Below are 24,499 nucleotides of genomic sequence, written 5' to 3' on the forward strand. Positions count from 1 at the left end.
ACAAATATGGCTCATTGGTCATAGGGGGAGGGATTATTTGGGTGAGTCATGCAGGGGGGTGGGGCTGTTGTCGTGGGTACCAGTGCTGGGGCGGGGCCTGTGTCTTTGGGGCTGCTGGCTAGGTTGGTTTTGTTGTTAACCTGTAGGTGGGATGAGGAGCAGATCACACATTACCAAATATCACACTGAGGGGTCTACTGTATTATATTGGGGAAACAAAATTACACAAAACTGGGAAAAAGAAAACTCGGAAGAAGATCCACAAATAGAAAAACACAGATATGCTGACGGACGTACTGTAGATACACATGCAGGAGTTTATGGTGTATGATCTGATGATGCCAATATATAGAATGAATATAACAGAAACGTTCAGTACACATGGTGAATACAGATATAAACATATGATGTACCACAAATAATAATAAGTTTATATAGTTCAAGCATGAAACTCTAAACTAATCGCTAATTGGCTCATTCAAACGCGCCCCGAGCCAATCAGAAATACTTCCCTATTTATGTAACCATATACAGTACATGTGCTCCGCATGCTGCGCAATTTTGAAAACCTATTTTATCCCTCCTCCTCCCCAGCTCCACCTGTAGAGATCTGCTGCGGGGGTTCTACATTCTAGCAGCAGCTTTCCTTTGTTATTTTTGACTAAGCTGAACTATTTTTGTATTATCGCAGCAGCAGCGTAGCAGATCTCGTCCGCCAAAATCAAGCTTATGTACATTTCTCGTCTATGCTAATAAATCATCACTCCGAGAGTTGTCATGACTGAAACAGAGTTGAGCCATAATGTTAAAAATATAGATTCTTTATTTTGCTGGTAAACTTTTTAAAATTATAATTCTATCCACTCTGTAATGCTTAAAATATGATCCAAATGAACTTTAAATCTTGCTTTAAGGGCATCTCTTTTCTTTTACTTATAATAATATAGCTAATAAAAGCTAACAAAGATAAAAAATGCATAAGTGACAGTGAAACCAACATCACATCTGAGACATCCAGAATAAGGAAGCAGGACAAAAATCAAAGACTGAAACATGTTGGGTAAAAACAGGGGTAAATTCACCAAACCATTTTGTGTACTGTTTTAAAAAAGCATTTTAATAGCATTAAAACCCTTTATAAAGCCTTTTATTTACTAACCATGTGCAAACACATCATCTTTTCAAGTAAATTAGACTTCTTGACATTGTTTGCTAAAATGAGTGTTGGGCGAAACCTTGTTTCTCCATATCTGGACATTCTTATTTTATTTTAATAAATCATTTTTTGATATTGTTAATTTATCTGTCTTGCAAATACGAAAATAATAAAAATAGCTTGTGACTTAACCCGGTGGTCCAATAGATTCTCAACTAAATTTTTCACCAACTTCAAGATTCTCACCAAACTTTGGACGCTGTATGCCATAGACATGGTCTCTGATTGTTTTGGGCATAAGAGGTTCTGATCAACATGCAAATAATTATTAGCTATTTTATCAGTGGGCGAGATGGATTTTTGGTGAATTTCCCCCAATGTCAATTTTGAAATTTTATGTTACACATTGACAAACATATTGAAATAGACAAAATAAAAATGAGAATGATGGTAATTCCACTTAATTTCCAGCAAATTCAGGGAATGAACTGAACATTCCATTAATGACTAAAAGATCCAAATTGATATTTGTTTTCCAATTTCCTTAATATATCCTCAAAAATTCAATTGAAATTGAATAAAATGCCACACAGCACTTTTGTTAAATTGTAAACTGATCCAATTAAAACCTCAGAATTTCTGGAAAAACATCCAACAGACAAAAAGCAGATCTGTAGGATGCACAATGCTCCTGCTGTAAATGGTTCTCAGGCATTGCCAAGTTCTGATGTTCTTTCTTGGTTTTGCCAAAAGATGAACAGGAAACAGATTTAACCCACCTTCACACCATCTGTCTTCTTGTTCAACAAGGTTTTGGCTGCTGTTGATAAAAATGAAAGACAAACATAATTATTTGCATACAAAAACTTTACAAATCTAAGAAGACACATGCAGCAGGCATTCTGGGATTTTTCGTTCTCCTTATTGTGCCACAAAACCTCGGGCAGGAAACACTTAAAAGTCGTACAAATCGTTCGTTTTTAGGGAAAGGATCTCTATAAAGCAATGCTAAGGGATAAAAAAGATTAAACCCAGGTCACAATGAAAACCAGACGTAAGCAACTCTGTTCTTAAAGATGTGTGTTTGCATTTATAAAGATACAAGAATCTCCCATTGTTCATAATTTGTTTGCATATGGTTCAAATTATTTTGTTATCTATTGCATTGCACAGCAAGTACATCTTATTTGTGACCCTGAACAACAAAACCAGTCTTATGGGTAAATTTTTCGAAATTGAGATTTTTACATCATCTGAAAGCTTTCTATTGATGTGTGGTTTGTTAGGATAGGATAATATCTGGCTGAGATGCAGTCATTTAAAAATTTTGAGAAAATTGCCTTTGAAGTTGTTAATCAGAGGCGCTGTAGCAAGCCATCCACTCACAAAACTAAAGTTTTTATATATTTAGGGTAGGAAATGTACAAAATATCTTCATGGAACATGATCTTTACTTAATTTCCTAATGATTTTTGGCATAAAAGTAAAATCAATAATTTTGACCCATACGATGTATTTTTTTGGTGTGTAAATTTTTTGATCCAGGGTCACATTTTTCAAATATTTTTGGGGCCACGGTCAAGCCATCAATATAACTAGGATAATGAATCTGGTGAAACATACCAATTGGTTCTCTAAAATCTAAAATCCTTGAAATATAAAAAGAAGTATTTGAGTTCCAAACATGACTTGCCATGCATAAAAGGCACAATACAGCATACATTTGTCCTCGAAGAAAGAGTTGCTTGAAGACGGTTTACCACAGATTGAGTGCAGACAACCATACAAATTCAGATTCATTCAAAGCGGTTCTATGATTCTATAATAATAATAATATGTATTTCAACTATGTTTTGCTAACAGCTGTCATATTTTAAAGTTTTGAGCAATATAGCTTATACATAAATGTTTCATTCCATGATGTAAATGAACATATCCAGATGGAAATGTAACCAGAATGAGCAAGCATTGAAGATATTCTATAAGCAAGACAAGAAACGTTTACTTTCCAAATAGTTAAATACTGTCAATTATTATTGTGGTTACATTCATAAGGTGCTGCGTTCCCAACATACTCATCCAATAAAACATTTCTGCTGCATTGCATAAAATGAAACAGTTAAAACTGTAACAATTGTTTTATTTTGTAAAAATTGTTAACTTTTAAAAGACTAAATGCAAGATCTAGAGTAAATATTAGCAGACTTATGAATGTAATCTGTTTGATAACATGCAAACAAGGGTACGGTTATCTCAGAGCAGGGAAGTGTGTCAAACAAGCAAACCAGCTAACTGGTTAGAGTAAAAACACATCCCCTTCTAACGTCCAATCAGATTCTTACCTCACACGACACACAGGACCCCCCCAAAAAGAGACAAAGCAACGATGAACAGGAAAGAAAAAGTTTTCAAAAAGATTTCACTTTAAAAGTCCTTTATCAAAAATAAACAAACAATATCAAATAATCCACAACACAACTTAAAACAAGATATATGAACAAATATCAAACAAATCAAACAAAAAACCAAACCATTATATTGGAAATGTAACCCAGAGGAATTCATAAACACACACATTCACAGATCAGCGGTGCTAAACATACCTGAGAAGTTTCTTGTGACCAGCAGAGTGGTCAAAATTGCACCCTGGTTGCAATAACAGTTTTGTAAGTGAGGAAAAAAGTGAGAGAAGGATGAGAAATGAAAGAACAGAACAGTACAAAGGCAACAGCAGAAGAAATCTGCATGCCCTCATTTTTCTCAATTTCTAATAGCACGATAAATTATTTGGAGGCCAATAAAACATTTGACCAATGTTGTGTAAAGACGTCTGAGGAAGAGACAAGAAATCCAGAAAGAACCAAACCTTGAGCTTTCTTCTGGCATTGAACTTCTTCAAGCACTCAACGGTCTCCTGTCTGTGCATCATGGAGGCTACAGTTGAGCGTTGCTGGAGACAGCGAGAGAAATACATACATATAAGTGATTAGTGAGGAGTAGGAAACACTTCTGAAGCGTGTGTGTTCGTGTACGCGTGTTGAAACACATACGCAGATCCATGGGTGTTTGAGAGCTTCGGCAGCTGTGATGCGTTTCGAAGGGTTGATGGTCAACATCTTATTAATCAGATCTTTAGCTTCGGGGGTCACCGTGTCCCACTCAGGGGAGGGAAACTATCAAAACACAAGTAATGAATCAGTTAATGAATGCGTATGACTTGTCGGCCTGGGAGCCCTGGGTACCGAAGAATAATTACATTAATTATCATCAGAGATATGAGGAAGATTAGCAGATCATCATCAGATTTCTTAGAAACCTCATTAAGTTTATTTATTGCATCAAAAACTCAAGAAATGACTGAGTGCAATTGATCTCAGATGAATAAAATATGAATATTAAAGCTGCAATGCCATTATTTCACCATCTCTGGTTGAAACATAAAATTGCAGGTGACTTCTTCTGAAAACTGAATATACGTACATTGAAAATACATTTACCACACGTTTCTTATCAATGAAGTAAAAAACAAGATGTTGTCAAACAAGAGCCAGTCATTCTAATGTCTAGAAGAGTTCATGCATTCCGCTGTGCTCTGTGTGCATTTGAACACTACGGCTTAAAAAAATCATCATAAATTCAGTTAGCCAGACTCACGTCATAGGCGCCAGCCTTGATCTGCTGGTAGAGGCGATGCTGGTCTTCATCCCAAAATGGCGGATATCCAACAAGCAGGATGTAGAGAATTACACCTATATGAAAGAGAGCTCCTATTAGCAGAACAATCACAGGGGAACTTTCTTTAAGACAAATATCATTAAGTATGATGTGTAGATACAAATGCAATTTATTTGAGCGCTGAGTACATGGCTGAATCTAATTGGCAAAAGATCAATGAAAAGGCGACTACTGTATGTCTGGGATATTTATTTATTTATGATTTCCATACTTGTATTATATTGATTATTTATTATTATTTTATAGTATTTATCAATTGTATTTATTTACTCAAAATACCCTCACTGTGCCTTTTACCAACGCAATACATTTTTGGGAAAAGAACTCTGTAATTCCAAATAATTGTTGTAATCTCTTTTATATCAAGGGCAAATTGAAACATTCATTCAGCTGCTTGAAACGGACTGACTAGTTTTAAGCCTAAAAACAGAAAGTCGATTTAGCAGAGACACTCCATTTAGCTGATCAGATTCAACGCTGCTCAAAAACTCTCTCAGGCTGCAATAATTTAATATTCAGTTAATGAGCTTCAACAATGACATCCATCAAAGCAACCCAGTGATGAGGCTGATGTTGCCGTGATTCACTTACCACATGCCCACATGTCTACAGGTTTGCCATAAGGATCTTTTCTCAAAACCTCTGGGGACAGATAACCTGGTGTACCAGCAAAACCTGGAGAGAAAAAACGGTTCAGAGAAATAAAACAGTGGTTTATACAGCAATTAATGATTATTCTTTCAAAGTTGGCAACCGAACAGCACTGGCCCCCATTAACTTCTATTGTATGGACACAAAACCAATGCAAGTGAATGGGGGCCAGTTAACAACATTCTTCAAAATATCTTCTTTTGTGTTCTACGGAAGAAAAAAAGTCATACGGGTTTGAAATGACAAGAGGGTGAGTAAATGATGACAGATTTTTTTTTGGGGGGGGGGTGAACTATGACTTTAAGGAAGTTTACATCTGCTCTCAATTTAACCTCATTCATGCCTTGGAAATATATTTAAGATCTCATGTATATTTTCTAAAGGAAATGATCTGATGTTTAACAGCATGGCTATCCAGTTAGACTGGACAGATCATCCTTATGTATAAAAACGATACTTACCAAACCATGCCTGCTGATCACCCTGGACCTCAATGGCCAAACCAAAGTCAGCAAGCTTAACTGCAGCTCCCTTCATCTTACTGGCCAACAGTAAATTCTCAGGCTATAAGAATCACACACACACACACACACACACACACACACACACACACACACACACACACGCACACACACACACACACACGCACACACACACACACACACATACTGTATATATAAATATACTGTATATAACACTGAAAGATATTCATTTTCACCTGGCTAATGGGATGCTCTAAAAGCAGCTATTGGTTGAATTAAAGCTTATTTTAGTTCATTCAACGGTGGCCGTGCTGTGATGACTCACTCCTCCTCGCTAGGTTGAAAGACAGAACATTTCGTAAGAAGTACGACAAAAGCTAAATCTGTCACACAGTCTGAACGGTTCTGAATGTGGCTTGATTATCGCTAGCTAAAAGGCTCTGTGTGGATTTCAGTAGACTAAAGAACAAAATATTAGAGTCTCGGAAACAGCGGCGCACTACAAAAAGCTATTTTCTGTTAGACAATACAGGATCTGGCCACGTCAGACGGTGCTAAATTTGGCACTGGACTACACTCAGTGGCACTGTCTGGAGCAGTGCGTGTGTGTGTGTCCTGACCTTCAGATCCCGGTGGACGATCCCATTGACATGGCAGTGATGAACGCTCTCCAAAATCTGCTGAATGCAGTGACTAAAGGAGAGAGAGAGAGAGAGAGAGAGAGAGAGAGAGAGAGAGAGACAGCGGCAATTAAATGTAAGACAGACAGGAAGTGTGACGATGGAAGAACAGAGGGGAAGAAAGAAAGAGAACGGACTTCATCGACCCTCTTCTTCAATAAAATTCAAGATGTTGTGGGGGTCTGTACATACTGTAGAATTACACAATCATGTGTATGCATGCAGTCACTTATCATCTATAAATAACTCGCTGCTCTTTCTTTTCATTACGCCAAGCTCGAAGACACACATGCAAAATTACATTCACACAAGGAGGAAGGGTACAATTTATCATCAGTATAAATATCATCATTAGAGGAAGAACAGGGTAGATATCTCGGACCCTACAACAGAATCAGCAGCCTAAACAAATGTGCCCGTAAGCAGAACATTTTTGACAGTAATGAATGTGATAATGTACAACCTTTGGGTTTTTGTGTATGTGTGTGTTCCTACCTGGCATCAGCTTCGCTGTAATATTCTCTCGCTACAATATCTTCAAACAGCTCACCTCCGGTAACCCTGAAGTCAAAGGTCAACATTTATGTCACGTAACACAAAAGCCGGTCTCCTGAACTAAAAAAAAGGCCATTCAAAATCACCATAGCAAAATCGATTTTTAACATCAATCAATTGTAAGCTACAATGAGATCTGTGCTTGTTAAATGACAAAGCGAGAAGCAACAATCAGAGATGTCGCTGTTACCATGGAAACAGGAATAATAGTGATCTCAACAACTCAAGAGCACCGCAGAGATGACGTATTTTTGAATGCAAACGCCAAGACTTCCGGTTCCATCGCCCCAAAGTCTATGGGTTTTTTGAATGGGTTTTTGGTAAATCGCCTGAAATAAGGTCTGTAGGGAAAAAATATATTTTCACGTTTTAATCTATGACATAAAACACACCAGTTATAACCCGTTTGTGATTTTCTAAACCTTTATTTTGTCTTTAAAGCGGCGGTTGCTAACAAGTTGCTAAAAGCGACAACTTCCTTTGACATTAGATGTCATTGCGCATATAAATCTCACAAATAATGCAACATGGGCACAAATCATTTTGGGGATTCATTCACGGAGTAATTACTTGCCAGAGAACACGTTTTTAATAAAGTTTGAGAAAGTTGTCGGAGGATTGGTGGTTGTGACCTTGATATAGAGCGAACATAGTTGTTGTTTATACTTCTGGCGATTGTATTTAGGCTTCAAAAATAGCAAATATTTTATAATATAGTGTGTCAATCTGTAAAGATGATCTTGATAGACGAAACGTGTAAACATCATGAACATTTGTTAATCACAGATCTTATTTTTGCGATCTTCCAAAAGTCTATGGGAAAAATGCATTGGCTTTCGTTCCGGGTTAGCATACAAAAATACGTCATCTCTGAGCCACTCCATGGTGAGTTTTTGCAGGATAGAGGAGGTTAGCTAGGTATGTAGTATAAAGAGAGGGGGAAAGACCATGTTTTTGTTACTAAGCCATTTTTCGCAGGTCTAGTGGATGCACATTATTTTATTTGAATGAAAATATACTTGTTTTTTTATCTCAATTACAAACAACACAGACAACGTTAAATTACATTTAGGAAAATGTGCTATTCAGGTACGATCTATCTTATATAGGTGAAAAAAACATGTTTATCTTATGAATAAATATAGATTGAAAAAAAACAATTAATCACATAATTTCTTTAGGAAACATTAGAATGACAAGACGTGAATACCACACAAGGTTTAAAACTAAAACAGCAAATGTTGTGTATAGCTGTAAGAATAAGTGTTTTAATCCAATGAGAAAAAATGGTTTATACAACTGCCTGTTCTTTTTACTTTGTTACGTACATTTGCAATATCTGTAACTTTAAAAATCCTGTTTGTAGTATGGTTTGAGTCAAAGGAAATAAGCTACATATTTTATTTGATTTTATTTTGGAATGCAGGATGTTATTTAAAGGCATGCTTGGCAAATAGAAGACTATGTTCCTTCCTGATTTAAGTTGATTGAAACGTATTTGCATAAAATGTTAACTTAAATAGGGATGCCACCAACATGGCGGCCATGCTGAATGAACTGTTTTGATTTGATTATTTTAAAGAATTTTCATGTATTTTTAAAATACAGAAATAAACTGCAAATGTACAAGCTGTGTGTAAAATAACATGGTGAGCATAATTTTACAAAAAATATATATTTTAAAGGAACAGTTCACCAAAACAATTCAAATTCTGTCTTCCCTTACTCACCCAGGTTGTTCTAAATCTGTATAAATTCCAGAGAAAGATATTTGGGAAAATGCTTGTAAACAAACAGTTCTTGGCCACCATTGACTACCATAGTAGGAAATGTTGCTTTATAAAATGTATTTGTTCTGTTGAACACAAAAGATATTTTGAAGAATGTAGGAACACAAACAATACTAGTTGGTGGCCAAGAACTCTTTGTTTGGTTACAAGCATTCTTCCAAATAACTTTCTCTGTGTTCATCAGAACAGAGAAATGTATACAGATTTGGAACCACTTGAGGGTGAGTAAATAAAGTATTTTTGGATGAAATGTCACTTTAATTTTTTTGGTGTTCTAGCGGACAGAATATTATTACACTTTTTAACTCTTATTATAACACTTATTATGGTCACTTTTGTTCTCTACTCAGAGTCCAAACAAACAAAACAAAACAGCATTGAATGCTTCTTCATAAATAACCAGTGCTCATAAAAGCATTACATGCACTTGTCTCAGTCACAATTTGTGAATTTGAGTCAGAAAAAGTATGTTGAATATGACTGAATATGACAGCTTGAGTCAACTCTCCTCGTTGCTTTCCATTTTTATGTCTACTCTATTCTATTTATTTTCTTTCTCCCATCTGGCACCTGAGATACTAAACAGAAACTAGCAAAGCGATGCTAGTCCATTTATTTTGTCAAACAGGCGAACTGTAGGCTCATTCACGACAGATTGTGTTTCTTGATACCACGCACACAGCAGTCAGCATGATCTATTGGACTGCTCATGGGTTACAGAACTAGCTACAACTATAATACATGCGTTATAAAACTATATTTTTATGCTACGTATATCAGGTTCATTCAGTAATGTTGAAATAAGCGGGCGGTCTCATGGGCTCTGAGGTTTAATGCAGGCTGCCCTCTGGGCACTGTCCTGCTATCACATAAATATCAACTAGCACTTTGTAAATGGGACAGGCTAATATTAAGCACGAAGACTATAATATAAAAGAAATAAAGGAGAGATAATGTTATCTTGCATACTCACAGATCAAAAACTAGGTAATGGAAGCCTTCCTCCGATATGCTGTCATGAAGTCGCACTACGGAGAGAATTGTATGCTGTCATTTTCTCATGTTTAGTTGCCGTCATGCAATACAAATGACTGTTAGAATGTCTTTGGAAATTTACCAATATTCGGGTGTTTCAAGAGACGGCAAATTCTGGCCTCTCTCTCCAACTTCTGGTGATCTGAAAGGGAGTCAAAAAACAGCTTTGTTGAGACAATGGATGACATATGGGACATATTTGTCACTGCGTGTATCTTTAGTGCAAACAGATTTGGTTGTGAAAGGCGCTTCATCATGTGTTAGCTGAGCACATGTCTGCAGATCTTTGATTAACCACCAGGGGACAGTGTGCTGATTGTCAGCGTGTATGCCGGGCAGATGGCACCCTGACCTGCAGAAAACTATAAATAACAACATGCTCCCTTCTCTCTTCTGTACAAATCCGATGAAAAAAACTAAACAAACTAAACTTAACTCACAAGCGGAAGAAAAACATAATTTTTAAAGAATGATGTTGACTTGACCACATTCAATTAAAGTTGACACATATTTTAAGTTGACCTGACTAATATACAGTATATCCCTGTGTATTGTAAATGATTCTTGTGTGGAAAAAACATAAATATTAAAACATACTTATTTCGCCTGATATAGGCCTTTCCTGTTTGTGTGATGTCACCAAGTCTTCTTATTTTTCAAACCACTTTTTAACATCCAATAAATTCAGGATAGATGAAATCAAGTCCTGTCCTCATTTTTCACATTTGTTTTCAATTGATCTTACTTTTCTTTTTCCCCAAAGTAAAGTGAATTGAATTGCATGACATCATTACATTTTGTTGCATGATCTAATAATAAGTTAAAGGGATAGTCAATTCTGTCATGAATTACTCACTCTCTAGTTGCTCCAAACCTGTATACATTTCTTTGTTTGGTTGAACACAGAGAAAGATATTTGGACGAATGCTTGTAACCAAACAGTTTTTGGACCCCATTGACACCATAAAAGGACAAATGACAATGGTAGTCGTAAGTGCCCCAGAACTGTTTGCTGTCCTACATTCTTCAAAATATCTTGTTTTGTGTACAAAAGAACAAAAAAATATAAAGAAAATTTTCCTACTATGGTAGTCAACAGAACTGTTTGGTTATAAACATTCTTCCAAATATCTTTCTATGTGTTCACCAGAACAAATACATTTATACAGATTTGGAACAACTTGAGGGTGAGTAAAACATTTTTATTTTTGGGTGAACTGTTCTTTTATGAACAATCGCAAGAGATACAGATTTCAGATCATTGGTCAGGTTGAGCACATTCCATTGTGGGATACATTAACTGTAGACTGCACATTTTGGCAAACATCATCTGCATAATTTATGCATCCCAAAAAATCCAATTCTGTGCATGGAACACTGCATACTTTTGAAATAGTATGAGCAGTGTGATGTGTGCTATCTGAACTCTGTCACAGCTGATTCATAGTGAAACGAAATCCAGTGAATCACACAGTAAAATGTGATTTATTCAAATTGAAATTGAAATTTTAAGCATAAACGATCAGCTCCAGGCCATGTTCAATTCCTCCTTTCATTTTTAGAGAGGCAAACAGAATAAATTAAGCTAGGAGGTGGTGCATGGGATAGATGAGATGCACATAAGCTCATATCGCTCATTTGATTCATCGCTCGCTGATTTTTGTCCGTATGACGTTCAGTACATTTCAGTTTATCAGCTATAAAATAGATTCATCTGCAATCTTTTCCCTCAGTCCCCCACAACTCTCTCTCTACCACTAATAAACACCCCCCATCACCCCCAAGCTCCACAGGTAGTCCACCTACCAACCGGCCAGACATCTGTTGTCTAGCAACTATTCCACCAATCAGAAAGCAAAGGCCTCTCTTCCTCTCTGCAGTGGAACCAGCCCTGCATGCAAATATCACAGCACTCTGGATCCCATAAACCCAGCACAACTTTCAATGTTATCCTTCAAACTTTGACACATCTCCTTATAAAACGGTAGAAATTAAACGACTATAAGATGATGACACTTATAACTACAAGGTAACTTAACACTTAAAGTGACAGTTCACCCAAAAATGAAAATTTACATTTACAATTACCCTCTTGTCATTTCAAACCTGTATGACTTTCTTTTTTCAGCAGAACCAAAATATATTTTGAAGAATGGTTTTGTGGCCATACAATAGAAGTAAATGGGTGCCGACACTGTTCGGTTACCAACTTTCTTCAAAATATCTTCTTTTGTGTTCTGCGGAAGAAAGAAAGTCAAACAGGTAAGGATGACAGAATTTAAATCCCTTTAATTCTGGTGTTTTATAATAAAACAGCATTCAAGTTTGGGGAAAGGAGGACTGCATCCAAAAAAATATGTGCATATGCAAGATATGCTCGGATCAGACGCCATATTTATATATTTATACACTAAACAACATCAAGAGCTATTAATCTGCCGTTGGACCAAGCACGACTACCAGAATCTAATAAAATAACACTTTCAACATGGTCTATCCATTTAAAATGTTTTTATATTTAAAATACAAATGCAAAATGTTAATGTGACAATCTGCGTACTTATGTTTACTACATATTTTTCGGCAGTAAGCTGGAGCTAATATTACATTTCATATCTTGTTCTTAAAGTGGTAGGTCAACACATGTATAAGTATGTCACATGACACACGGAACGACCATGTGACCGCTCTGCGCTGATGCGCGCTGCTATCGTGCCAACAGCACGTGCTGTTCCAGTTGACAAGGCCAAACGCTAATGCTATCAATCATTGCATTATCTAAACCGTAAACAAAAGACTGAATGCGAGTGACATGACGGCAGGAAGACAGCGGTATTGTGAACCCTGTCATTTGTACGTTGGCTCTTTGTAAAGTACGATAGTGTATACTAGACTACATGCCACTTGTCAAAAGTAGTAGTGTGTGTATATTTGTCTATATTGAACATATATAATGAATGTCTATAATGCAGCCTGGTCAGAAAAAAGTAAAGGCCTTGATTTGACAGACCACCACCCCCTCCCACACACACACACAAGTCGGCTGTTCTCTTTTACGCTTGCTATCTGAAGCCTTCCGCACTGCAGCAGTGTGTGTGGGGGGGTGAAGCTGTGTGTGTGTGAGATAGAGAGTATTCCTTCATGTTTGGTGCTGCTTTTCCAGGAGATTAATGAGAGATTTGAGATCAACAGGGGGGCGAGAGAGAGAGAGACAGAGAGAGAGAGAGAGAGAGAGAGAGAGAGAGCAATACACGCTGCAATGAATGACCAAACCTCGTCCTTTGACTTGGCTATAGCAATCATGTTTGATAAATAAATAAATAACACGGATCGCAGTCTTCTGATGTGTGACCCAGCTGCCTATAATCAGACCAGAACAGATTCACCCAGATTCTTCTTTATTATACAGATACCACTGGATTTACATGCAGCACCAGTAAATAAACGATAGGGCCTAGCCCTTACCCGACAACAACAATATATACTGCTCAGAAGACATTCATAAGGAAAATTGTTTTTGGAATAGCATTTATTTGCATTGCATTTGCATTTGTTGCACTATGTATGCATAAATTGTGACATTGAAATGCAACTGAAAAACGCTGTAGCATTTTACATTTCTTTACATTACTTACAAGAATAAAATGTCAGTTGCGATGCAGTTGCTAAGGTGATCTTGCCTCTAAGGATGTTGCTATGCACTTACTATGGGAGGATGTTCTGGGTGGTTGCAATTAGGATATGCATGTGTAAGCAGAACATTTTTCACAAATGTGGAATTCATTTAAATTATTTGAAAACATACACTCTAAAAAACGCTTGGTTATTTTCAACCCATAATTGGGTCAAAAAGGGACTAACCCAACCATGCTGGGTTGCTTCAGAACCCAAAAAAGGTTTTTGAACATTTTCTGGGTTATTTTAACACAACGATTGGGTTTGTTCCGTTTTTACCCAACTACAGGTGGAAAATAACCCAGCATATTTGAAAATGTGTATTAATGATTGAGTGCACTCTTAAAAATAAAGGTTAGAACATTAGCTTTCTTACCAGTCTCATCATCTTCGCATTTATGTTACATAAAAGAACATAAAAATCTAACCCTGTGAAAATGAATAATATTATTATAGTATAATAAAGTTATATTTATATCACACAAACTCACAAAACATAGATTGTATATTTTACCAGTCTAACACTTTAGAGTAAAGTAAATAATTGTAAATTTAGATCAAATTTAGATGATTTTCTGTACAATTCAACCATTTTTATACATTTTTGTATTTGGGTAGGGAACTCTTTAAAATAAAAAATATGATAAAAAAATGCAAAATACGCATAAGCGTTTAAAGGAAACAACCTTTATTCTGTAGAACCTTTTTCCACTAAAACAACCTTTTGTGCAACACAAAGATTCTGGAAATCTTTAAAGGGATAGTTCACCCAAAAATAAAAATTCTGTCATCATTTACTCACCCTCGAGTTGTTCCAACTCTGAATAAATTTCTTTGTTCTGATGAACGCAGAGAAAGATATTTGGAAGAATGCTTGTAACCAAACAGTTCTTGGACACCATTGACTACCATAGTAGAAAAAATGACAATGGTAGTCAAAAGTGCCCCAGAACTGTTTGCTTTCCTGCATTCTTCAAAAGATCTTCTTTTGAACAAAGAATGGTAGTCAATGATGGCCAAGAACTGTCTGGTTACAAGCATTCTTCCAAATATCTTTCTCTGTGTTCATCAGAACAAAGATATTTATACAGATTTGGAACAACTTGAGGGTGAGTAAATGAAGACAGAATTTTCATTTTTGGGCGAAGGTTCCCTTTAAGGTTCTTATGGAAACACTGCTACAGTATGCTGTCTTTCGACTTGTTCTCAAAAATATTAGTGTAAAAGCACAACTTTAAAATCTCATTTTTTCTCTTTTATCCATATCACACACATGCAGTGCACGTGCACACTCAAGGACACACACCACTCTGAGGATGTACAACAGCATCCACCCAGGCAACAGCTTAGGACAGAACATTCAGTTCTATACGTTGAATGCTTGAGCAGGGAGAAACACAAACACTATTCACTAAACTGTGATTAGCTCCTTTATTTCCAGCCTCAGGAACAGAGGTGAAGAGCCTTCTGTGTCTCCTCAGGCAAATGACCCTCATCTCCACGACACCACAGACTCTCCAGCGAGTTAAAGCCCATTAGAGAAACTGAACCACAGGTCAAAAAGCGAGAGAGAGAGACCGGAACTGAGACGATGTGTCTCTAATTAAAAGTGCCCTAGCTATCTCTCCTCAGAATTCAGTGGCCTAGTTTATTAAAGTGAGTTTTTAGTTTTTACTACGTGCTTTCAGACACATTATGAGCACTGACCTACTAGTTCAATACACGCGGACAAGAATATCTAACAAAAGTTCAGCCATGTATTGAGGTAAGGAGGAGATGCATTCTTGTACTGTGTGCGCGTGTGTGTGTGTTGACATGTACGAGGTGCTGTCTGAGAAACCAATGAGTTTATTTTTAGCTTTGCAGCACCATAGCCTCTCATGTGATCATACTCTCTCTCTCTCCCACCAAGAGTGAATGACTCAACGTAGGTCAAGGAGATTCAGATGTGGTGAATGTTCTAAACAACATTTCCGCAGGCTCATTTCATGTCTTGATTAATAAAATTTATGACCCTCTATTGCTTGTATTGAAACCTCCAGACTTAATGCAAATTACTCGAATTTAGTATGTGGAAGTGAGCAAGAGATGGAAAGATTCCGCAAATAATCTCTGAAAGAATGGTGAATGAAACACCCCTGAAATGTGAAGCGATCTTTGTTTAAAAATGTATTGTATTATGAAGAGAATGCAGTTCTACTTTGACGTATGAGACAATGTCTATTAAAAGTATTGTTAAACCAAATTTTTTAATTTTTAAAACTTCCCTTTGTGGTTTTCTCTATTTCATTGCTGCTGCTCTGTGCAGTATTTACCTTACATAATACACAAGCTGTGTGCTTCATGTCTGTTGACCTCTCTTTTGCCTTTTTCTTAGTCTAGTTCGCTCATTTACAGTCTGAACCTCCTCTGCCTTTTCTCCTCCTCTCTCTGCCTGCTTATTTTTGCACTGCAAAAAAAAAATGGATTAGATTACAAGACTTTTTTGCTGAGAGCGTATCTTAAAGGGACAGCATACCCCAAAACAAGCGGCAACCTACCGATCTCTCTCGTGAAGCCAACATGGAAGTGACTTAAACTTAATTCATGGGCAACTTTACAGAAGAAAAAAACATGTTTACAGATTGGTACAAAATATTATTTTGGTCTATATATCTAATTTTACCCTTCATGACAACTGTGAGGAGGGTGAATTTTTTTTATAACTCACCCATTTAACTGATATTAAGCCTTAAAATTCAGCAAATTGGGTGATTCAGCAACCAGGCGCCTCAGCTCCAACCACGTCCCGCTTCTTTACTCTATTCGATTATCCGGAAGTGACACGCTGCTAAAATGGCGACGGCCGGCTCCGCCCACTTTAAACTTCACAACAGCTCCTCAGAAACCTACGGGTGACGTCACGGACACTCCGTCCATATACAGTCTATGCCCAGAAATCAAAACTATCATAATTTAATCTTTTCTCTATAAAATGCAAAACCTGGAACGCTAGGAACAGGCTCTTAAAGATATTAAAGACTCACAACAAACATTTACGGTTGTCATAATATTAGATTTTATCTTAAAAATAACGATAACGATAGAACAGGGATTTCTATTGAAATGTTTTACTAGGGATGGGCATTTTTAATCATATTTCATTTCGAGTACTGGACAGGTTTGAAAAACGAGTACTCGATTAATTGGGGGTGGGGCATCAGCGGGAGGCAGGGTGTGTCCGTCATGGTGATAATGAAAAGATTTTAATAACAACAATGATATGAAAATTTATGTTGATAAAACTATGACAAGATTGAGTAAATAATTAAATTAACACTGTTAGATTATTAAAAATTCACCAGCATTGTTTTTGAAAACACACTTAAAAGAAATATCAGCGTGAGGTGAAGCTGCCCTTCTGTCTGTCAGTGCTGACGGTAAAGATTCTTATGCTCATCTGACTTGTCTGTCTGATAGCAGTGGTCTCACCTGACATTTTGTGTTCAAATATAAAGGTGTGTATGTAATGATGCGGAGCAGGGCGAGCGTTTTCAATCTATTCCTATCTGAACTTAAAGCTTGCGTGAGCGCCATGACAGATCAACTTCCATGGGAATGGATTGACACTCAGCCTGCTCCGCGGCGCGAATACAAGACTAGAACCCACTGTAAACAGAAATCACTGGATACGGCGCGATGAGACGCAGCAAACGCCTTGTTCGGTTTCTATTTGCCATTTGACGGGTTGCATTGCGCCGCTAATCTTCTGTGTAGACAGAGTGTAAAATGATATTGAATCGAACTTGCTGTAGATTTGTATGCAGCTTAGCGCTGCACATTTTGCACTTGACTGTATTTTAGTCACATTTATCAAAGTGAAACCAGACATCACAGTGCGCTTTCAGAGCCATATGCCCTTAAGTGATCCTTACTAGACTCTGGACCGCATCAAACTCTCGCAACGCAACCAATCAAATCTCAGGGTACCGCCCGAAATGATATCGCGTTCGAGTACTCCTGCCCATCCCTATGTTTTACTTCTTTAATTTGTTAATGTTTTCTCCTTTTTGTCTAAAAGATACATCCACAGTGTCAATTTTTTCAATGGGCACAGAATTATTTATATTAACATATGTGTAGTATTGAAGGGATGGTTCACCTAAAAATGGAAATTCTGTCATCATTTATTCACTAGCTTGTCAAACTTGTATGACTTTCTTACTTCTGCAAAACACAAGATATTTTGAAGAATGTTGGTAACTGAACAATGGCAAAAACCACAAAACCATTGCAATTCAATGGGTACAGCCGTGGTTTTCAGTTATACAGTATCTTCTTTGTGTTCTGCAGAAGAAAGAAAGTCACACAGGTTTGAAATGACAAGATGATGACAGAATTAAAATTTGGGGTGAACTATCCCTTTAACACAATATTAATAATAATGCTTTTAATACCACTGTTATGGCAAAAAAAAATTATATTGTGACACATAAATTTAAACAAGTGTGAAAAAATAAGGCAAAACGACAAATGTATGTTTAAGACTAGTTCTATGAAACAAGAAAATTTCTTAATCTATTATGCTATTTTGCATGTTTGAGGCAATAATACACAAATATATTGATTAATACAAATTTTGCAATGTATTCAATGAGACAGTGAGATTTCAACCCGTCAATACCCATCTCCTCTTTAAATGTCACCCTTAACCAACTCTTAATCCGAAGCCAGAGGTCATGATCTCACCCGTAAGGGAGGGTTTAGTATCCGTGTGGGGGTATACGTATGTGCATCTGTGTGCAGTGGCATTTTTATGCGTGTGCTTATAGAATCACAATTCCTGAGCTTATCACAGAAAGGGGTTAAGACCATCTCTCACATAGCACAGCATCCGATGTAGCATGGCACTGCAGTGCTGAATATCAGAGAAAGAGAGAGAGAGATGAATACAACATAAACGGCCACACCACCCGATGCTGTATTTTTGGAAACGCTATCCCAGCATGCATCAGCGCAGTGATACTGATCCCAGAATCTAGGTGTCCATTTCAACTCTGCCGTGCAAAAAAGGAGGGGGTGTAATTCAAGCCTAATGATCCAGATAATACTCTCGTTTTCACACCTAAATCCACAATTGGGCGAGAGAAACATTACGGGAAATGTTATAATTATAACTCAGAGAAAAAGGCAACAGGACGGACATGATTGGCTATTTTGAGAAAAGATGCTGGGAAGAAATTATTTGATTGGTAGAACTGAGGGCAGATAGCCAATTGGCTGTTTTGCCCTATAGCGGCAGAGCCTGCAGGCAAACAGCAACAATTACAGTGACGGATCTGAAAGAACTGGGTCGCTCTATGCCCACACTTTCCAATAGGGGATAAGACCAGCCAAAGCCTTTGAAAGCACACACACATATAATAAAAATGTAAGTGCAGTGTATACACACATGTACATAACATGTGTCCACTAATTTTACACTTACTTTACACAAATTCATCATACAGGCTGATTGATAAGAGGCATGTGTGACAAATGTATAATCCCACAGCCACACTTAAAGGGATAGTTCACCCAAAAATACAAATCCTGTCATCATTTATTCATCATTGTCATTCACACAATGGAAATCAATGGGGGCCAATGTTGCTTAGTAGCTTTTCTTTTTTGAGTTCTGCAGAAGTCCTGCATGTTTGACATGAGGGTGAGTAAATTATGACAGAATTTGTATTTTTGGGTGAACTATCCCTTTAAACACAAGCAAACGTTACGTCAGCACAGATGAGGCCCAGATGCAAAGACTTTTAACTGCCTCACACCTGACAGGAGCGTGCAAAATAAAAATCAAGCCGTCTTTACGTACCCCTGGCAGACAGCTTCTTCGTGTTGATGATTTTGGCAGCATACTCTTGGCCGGATGATATTTTCACGCATCGTCTCACAACAGAAAACGCTCCCCTAAAGAAAAAGGAGGAAAGAGAAGAGGCAGTGAGGAAAAAATGGGCACAAGGCCCGGATGCCAAAAGGATAGAGCATATGGCACAGAGAGAAGAATGTGTGCCATGACGGAGGCTCAGCCTGAGCTTTTCCAAGGTTACACAACTACGGTTGTTTGTTCATGTGTGTGGGTGTTTGATGAGCATGTGGGGGTGTTTTCAAATTGCATAGCATATTCGCTGGCCACCTATGCAGTAAACACTTCTCTGGAGTCGTGGGAAGTGAGGGGGTTAATTACACATCACCTTAAATGCCCCCTCTGGTGTGTTCGTTCCTTTCTCATACAAGGTGATTTTTTCAAACAACCAAAAATACAATAAGCATATGCATTTTGTAAAATGAAATCTGGTTCAAATGAAGAGTTTGGTTCCAAAATGAGATAACTCCGATATAATTTCTTTTCAAAAATCATGTTTTTTATTATGCGATCATGCATTTATTGTGTTTTATAGTGTACGTTAGCAGTATTTTCTTTGTTATTATGGCTTAAATCAAAACAAACCAATTGCCGTTTGATTGATATTAAATGGAATGCACAATAAAAGAACATGATTTTTGAATAAATTTAAAAACGGAGTTATCTCATTTTGTAACCAAACTCTTCAAATAGATCAAATATGGATCGTGGGAAGCGTTTGTTCACAGTGTTCATATATGAACAATGCGCAGGAGGCGCATAAGTCATATTTTGCACGAAATGTTATTCCAAAGATTGAACCATGCAGCGAGGAGGAGGATTTCAAAGAAAGCTCACAGTTGGTTTAAAAACACTCTGAATTCGGGTCATTTCGGAGGCTATCAGAACGCATCAGCACGTCCAAATGCTGAAACGCACCAGGTCATCTCCAAAACCCCAGATCGGAACCACCAATGTGGCCCCTGTTGCGCACCCTACAGCACCCTCCCCTCACCCTACAGCCCATCCACCCTCCCGACCCTTTGTCAGACGCAACGCAAGGAATCCCCAACGCGATAATTAACAGCACGGGAATGTGTGTGTCCGCGCTGTCGCATTGCCATGGGTATTTCTGTCTCCAGGGGAAAAATACCGAGACCCATCCCCTCCCCCCTAAAGATATGTCAAATTGTATCCCCCTCGACTCTCCTCAAAATTTACATTATTCCAGCTGCTCGGCTATCTGATGTGCTGGTCTGAATCTCCGCGTCTTAACCAAATCGGTGCCTACTCGGGCAACATTCCTGGGCATCACCATGTCCAAACGCGCCCGACAATCATGTCTGCATGGGCACTCGTTTAGTTTTTGAGCGACCAGTCGATGCAACCAAACGCTCATGTCAAGCTTATTACAAGCGTTGGCTTTGATAACAGCTAAGCTGTCAAATACATCATTTCATTGTGCTTTCAGCAAGATGTCAAGACCTTGGTTGATAAACAATAACATTTCGCATGCAACGGTTATGTGGCAAATCGTGAAAATTATACAACAAATGCACACGCACACAATCGTTCACGTGCACTCACTTTCCGAGCTCCTCATAAAGCTGATATTCGTCCGTAAATCTGGTGCAAATGGTCAGAGCCATTGTGATGGGGAATCGGCAACGCGAGGAAGAGGATGATGCGGAGAAGCGCAGACGGTCTCCTCTCGTCCCTCCTTAACACCGAAAGGAGAGCACTTGAGCAAATTTTCGTAGAGTCCGCTTAGGTTTCTGTCTCTCGAGGTGAGATGCGCCGATCGATGGCAGTTGATTAGATATGGTAACGTGGGGGGTCGATCACCAACGTAAGGAAAAAGCGCGTTCACATCCGACTGTTCCATGGGCTCATCAATATGCGCGTTGACGTTGCCATCTCTCTTTCGGACGTGTTCACAGCACCTCGCCCCCTTCTCCCCTCCTCGCAAAGCAATGCCCCGCCTTCTCAGAGATAGTGTAGATATCATTAAGGTCAAACGTATAGGCCTAGTAATCAATTATTATATGACATCATACTAAACAATTGTGGAATATGTGTACTTAGAAGTAGTAGGCCTATAAAATATTTACAAAAAATGTGCGAATCTTGGTGATTATTTTTTTACTTTTTAAGATATTTTCAATATAATTATATTTATATTCTTTCCTTTAGAATTTGCTGTATTTTTATATTGCATCCTCAATTGTTCTGCATTTTAAACTTTCACTCGGCATGATTTTGTTTGTGTATATAGAGAGCAAAATGTGTAATTAATAGCCTACCTGCTGAAAAACTACAATGTAAAAAAGTGACCCAATATGAATGAATGAATAATTGAATGAATGAATGAATGAGTTTTTTTTCGCAAAGTATAGCCTATGTTTACGCACCTTAGGTATGTATAACTTTTTTTGTTACAGAAGAGAGAACCAGTAACGCAATATATATATATATATATATATATACACACACAAATATAGACACAGCAGACAAATAGCCTATAAACACTGATACAAATGTAATAGCCTACGTGCAAAGGTTGCGTTAAACAAATATTATCAATAGGCTATGAGGCTAGTGTGTATTGCACATACATTGTACAAAATATATACATGTACGTATGTACATTAATGAACATTATTTCAAAATAACCACTAATAAATCACAACTAAAACATACTAATAAAATTTACTGTATGGATAAAGGTTGAATAGCCTACTGACTAATCAATAACTTCACGGCGCATGTGCAGATAGAGTGCTAAAACGTAATGACGCACATTTTACAGCTGGCATTTTCACGCATGCCCACGTGCGGAGCACAAATTTCTTTGCAGTTCTGTATATTCACCACACGAGTGCACCACTGTGAAGGCCATCATTTAAAATATATTCTGTCATTTTACTGTGTGGATTCAGTATCAACATTTTCAGTTCTTAAGAACGAGTCCTGGCTCTTAAGGAATAGTTCACCTTCCAAATTAAAATATCATCATTTATTTACCCTGTTGTCATTTTAAAGTCACCATGAAATCAAATGGGAAAATTATAAGTGTTTTACACAGTGTTGCAGTGATCATTATAAATGATTTATCCGTGCACACCATTATATTTTTAAAATTGATTTGCACTTCCAATCTTTAATACAAAACATTAAGCTCCCTTCCCACTCTCAACCACAACGCTTTACCCCATGACGTAAGCAACAAAAAAGGAACAAAACGGCACAAATGTTTCTAAAAGCTCTGATAAAAAGGGACAGAAATTTAAATGAGACGATACAGCGCGTTCTTGTGGCACTAATGCTCGCGTGGCTGTTGCGTCAGTAGGCTAATTGGCGTTGCCGTTTATCCGCGGACCAAGAGCTCGTACTTTTGACAGCAGCAAGTGTTTAGTACAAGGATATGGAAGCATATTGGTAGCAATTATCAAATTGAAATGCAATTTGCAAAATGGCAATGCAGTATGTAAAATGACAATGCATTTATGTCTTTATACATTTAAAATAACATATGTGCAACATCAGGTGCAAAATGAAAATGAAAATTCAATAACACAATTGACATTTGTCCGTTCCTACACTACTTTTAATATGTATTTTGAAATGCATATTTTAACGCTCTTAATTGCTAAATTAAAATTAAAATGCATTCCCCGGATTGAGTATATATGTTTAAGATAGCCAAGCAAAACTGTTGCAAAATGATCATTCAAATGTTATTTTCCCTAAATGCATTAACATTCACGGGTTGAACATTTTGGATTGCATTTTCATTACACAGCGCGCCGAGTGTTGCAAAATTCAATGCGGGCCCTATCAGCAGCCGCTCGAGCCTGCGTTTGCTACACAGCTACCGCATGTTTGCCGTTGCTCTGTGTAATGCTTGTAGGAAAGCTGGATACAGAACTAGCCGAGCCGGTTTCTACCCTTAGCGCTGCGGCTGAGAGCCGCTGGCTTGCTATGCTTGAACCGTTTCCCACATACGAGCTTACCCCTTGTATAGGGTGTCTGCCTTGTGCGAGCGGTCGCATTGTGTTACTACCACTTGTGGACAGTTGTTTCTGTCTTCTTTGTGTGACCGGTTTACTGCCCTTATCATGTGCGACATTATAGCACTAGGTCGAGCGTCGTTCGCTTGATTTTGAGCTTTCTGTGCTGTCGATTGGCCTATTAGTGCAATGTGCCGAACAGCCCCAACTGCAGCGTCTTGCTGTGGGGAGCATAAAGCATGTTCACAAGGGTATAAACATATGATCACGCTCTCCAGACTCAGTCTCGGTTCGAGCTCATCTGTGAAGGTTCACGTGGGCTACTGAGGTCTGCTCGCGATGGAGGAGATCGCGCACTGCGTTTATTTTTCCCCCTGTCACAAGGCCACCTGTAGGCCACCTACGCATCCACGCCCATTAAAACAGAGCGTTTGACGAGACTGCCTCAAACCTGGGGAGAAAATAGCCTATTACTTATTGATTTTGATGTTTTCGAATGTAAAAACCACGCAAACGTCATAAGTAGACCTCAGACAACAGTATAAAACAATAAACAAGCCCAGTTCAGGACACCTTTAAATGGGTTAAAAGTTTGTCACAATCAGTCTGTTTAGCCGCAGCTCCATGCATTACTAGTAACTTCCGGGAACTATTGAGAGCCTCCATGAACTGCCATTGCTGTGAAAAAAACTGTTCCATTGGAGTCAACGGAGTTGACTTGACTCTCTCTCTCTCTCTCAATGGCTCTGGCAACGCCCCACTTACAACAAACCAATCAAAACAGGAAGGGCAAAATAAAGCCCCGCCCTACTTTTTTTCTATTCACCCTGCGTTCCAATCAGCATACTATCCATC

General features: G+C 37.9%; 1 protein-coding gene across 3 annotated transcripts in view; it reads right to left on the reverse strand.

Annotated features, from left to right (window-relative positions):
- Positions 1-21,591, reverse strand: part of camk2d2 (calcium/calmodulin-dependent protein kinase (CaM kinase) II delta 2) — a 28,187-nt gene extending 6,596 nt beyond the window's left edge. The window contains exons 1-14 of one of the 3 annotated variants that reach the window (XM_057331108.1): positions 21,222-21,591; positions 19,605-19,699; positions 10,167-10,226; positions 10,023-10,077; positions 7,200-7,265; positions 6,645-6,717; positions 6,004-6,106; positions 5,483-5,566; positions 4,811-4,905; positions 4,207-4,329; positions 4,023-4,106; positions 3,760-3,802; positions 1,936-1,973; positions 81-140 (exon numbers count right to left, since the gene is read on the reverse strand). In XM_057331108.1, the coding sequence (XP_057187091.1) occupies positions 81-140; positions 1,936-1,973; positions 3,760-3,802; positions 4,023-4,106; positions 4,207-4,329; positions 4,811-4,905; positions 5,483-5,566; positions 6,004-6,106; positions 6,645-6,717; positions 7,200-7,265; positions 10,023-10,077; positions 10,167-10,226; positions 19,605-19,699; positions 21,222-21,283 (1,041 nt within the window). In that variant the 5' untranslated portion in view covers positions 21,284-21,591. Of the gene's footprint in view, positions 1-80; positions 141-1,935; positions 1,977-3,759; positions 3,803-4,022; positions 4,107-4,206; positions 4,330-4,810; positions 4,906-5,482; positions 5,567-6,003; positions 6,107-6,644; positions 6,718-7,199; positions 7,266-10,022; positions 10,078-10,166; positions 10,227-19,604; positions 19,700-21,221 lie in introns of all 3 variants that reach the window. The other 2 variants (XM_057331107.1, XM_057331106.1) reach the window with 2 other exon arrangements.
- Positions 21,592-24,499: the final 2,908 nt, after the last annotated feature.

The sequence above is a fragment of the Triplophysa rosa genome, linkage group LG4, assembly GCF_024868665.1.
Source record: "Triplophysa rosa linkage group LG4, Trosa_1v2, whole genome shotgun sequence".
Classification (NCBI taxonomy): domain Eukaryota; kingdom Metazoa; phylum Chordata; class Actinopteri; order Cypriniformes; family Nemacheilidae; genus Triplophysa; species Triplophysa rosa.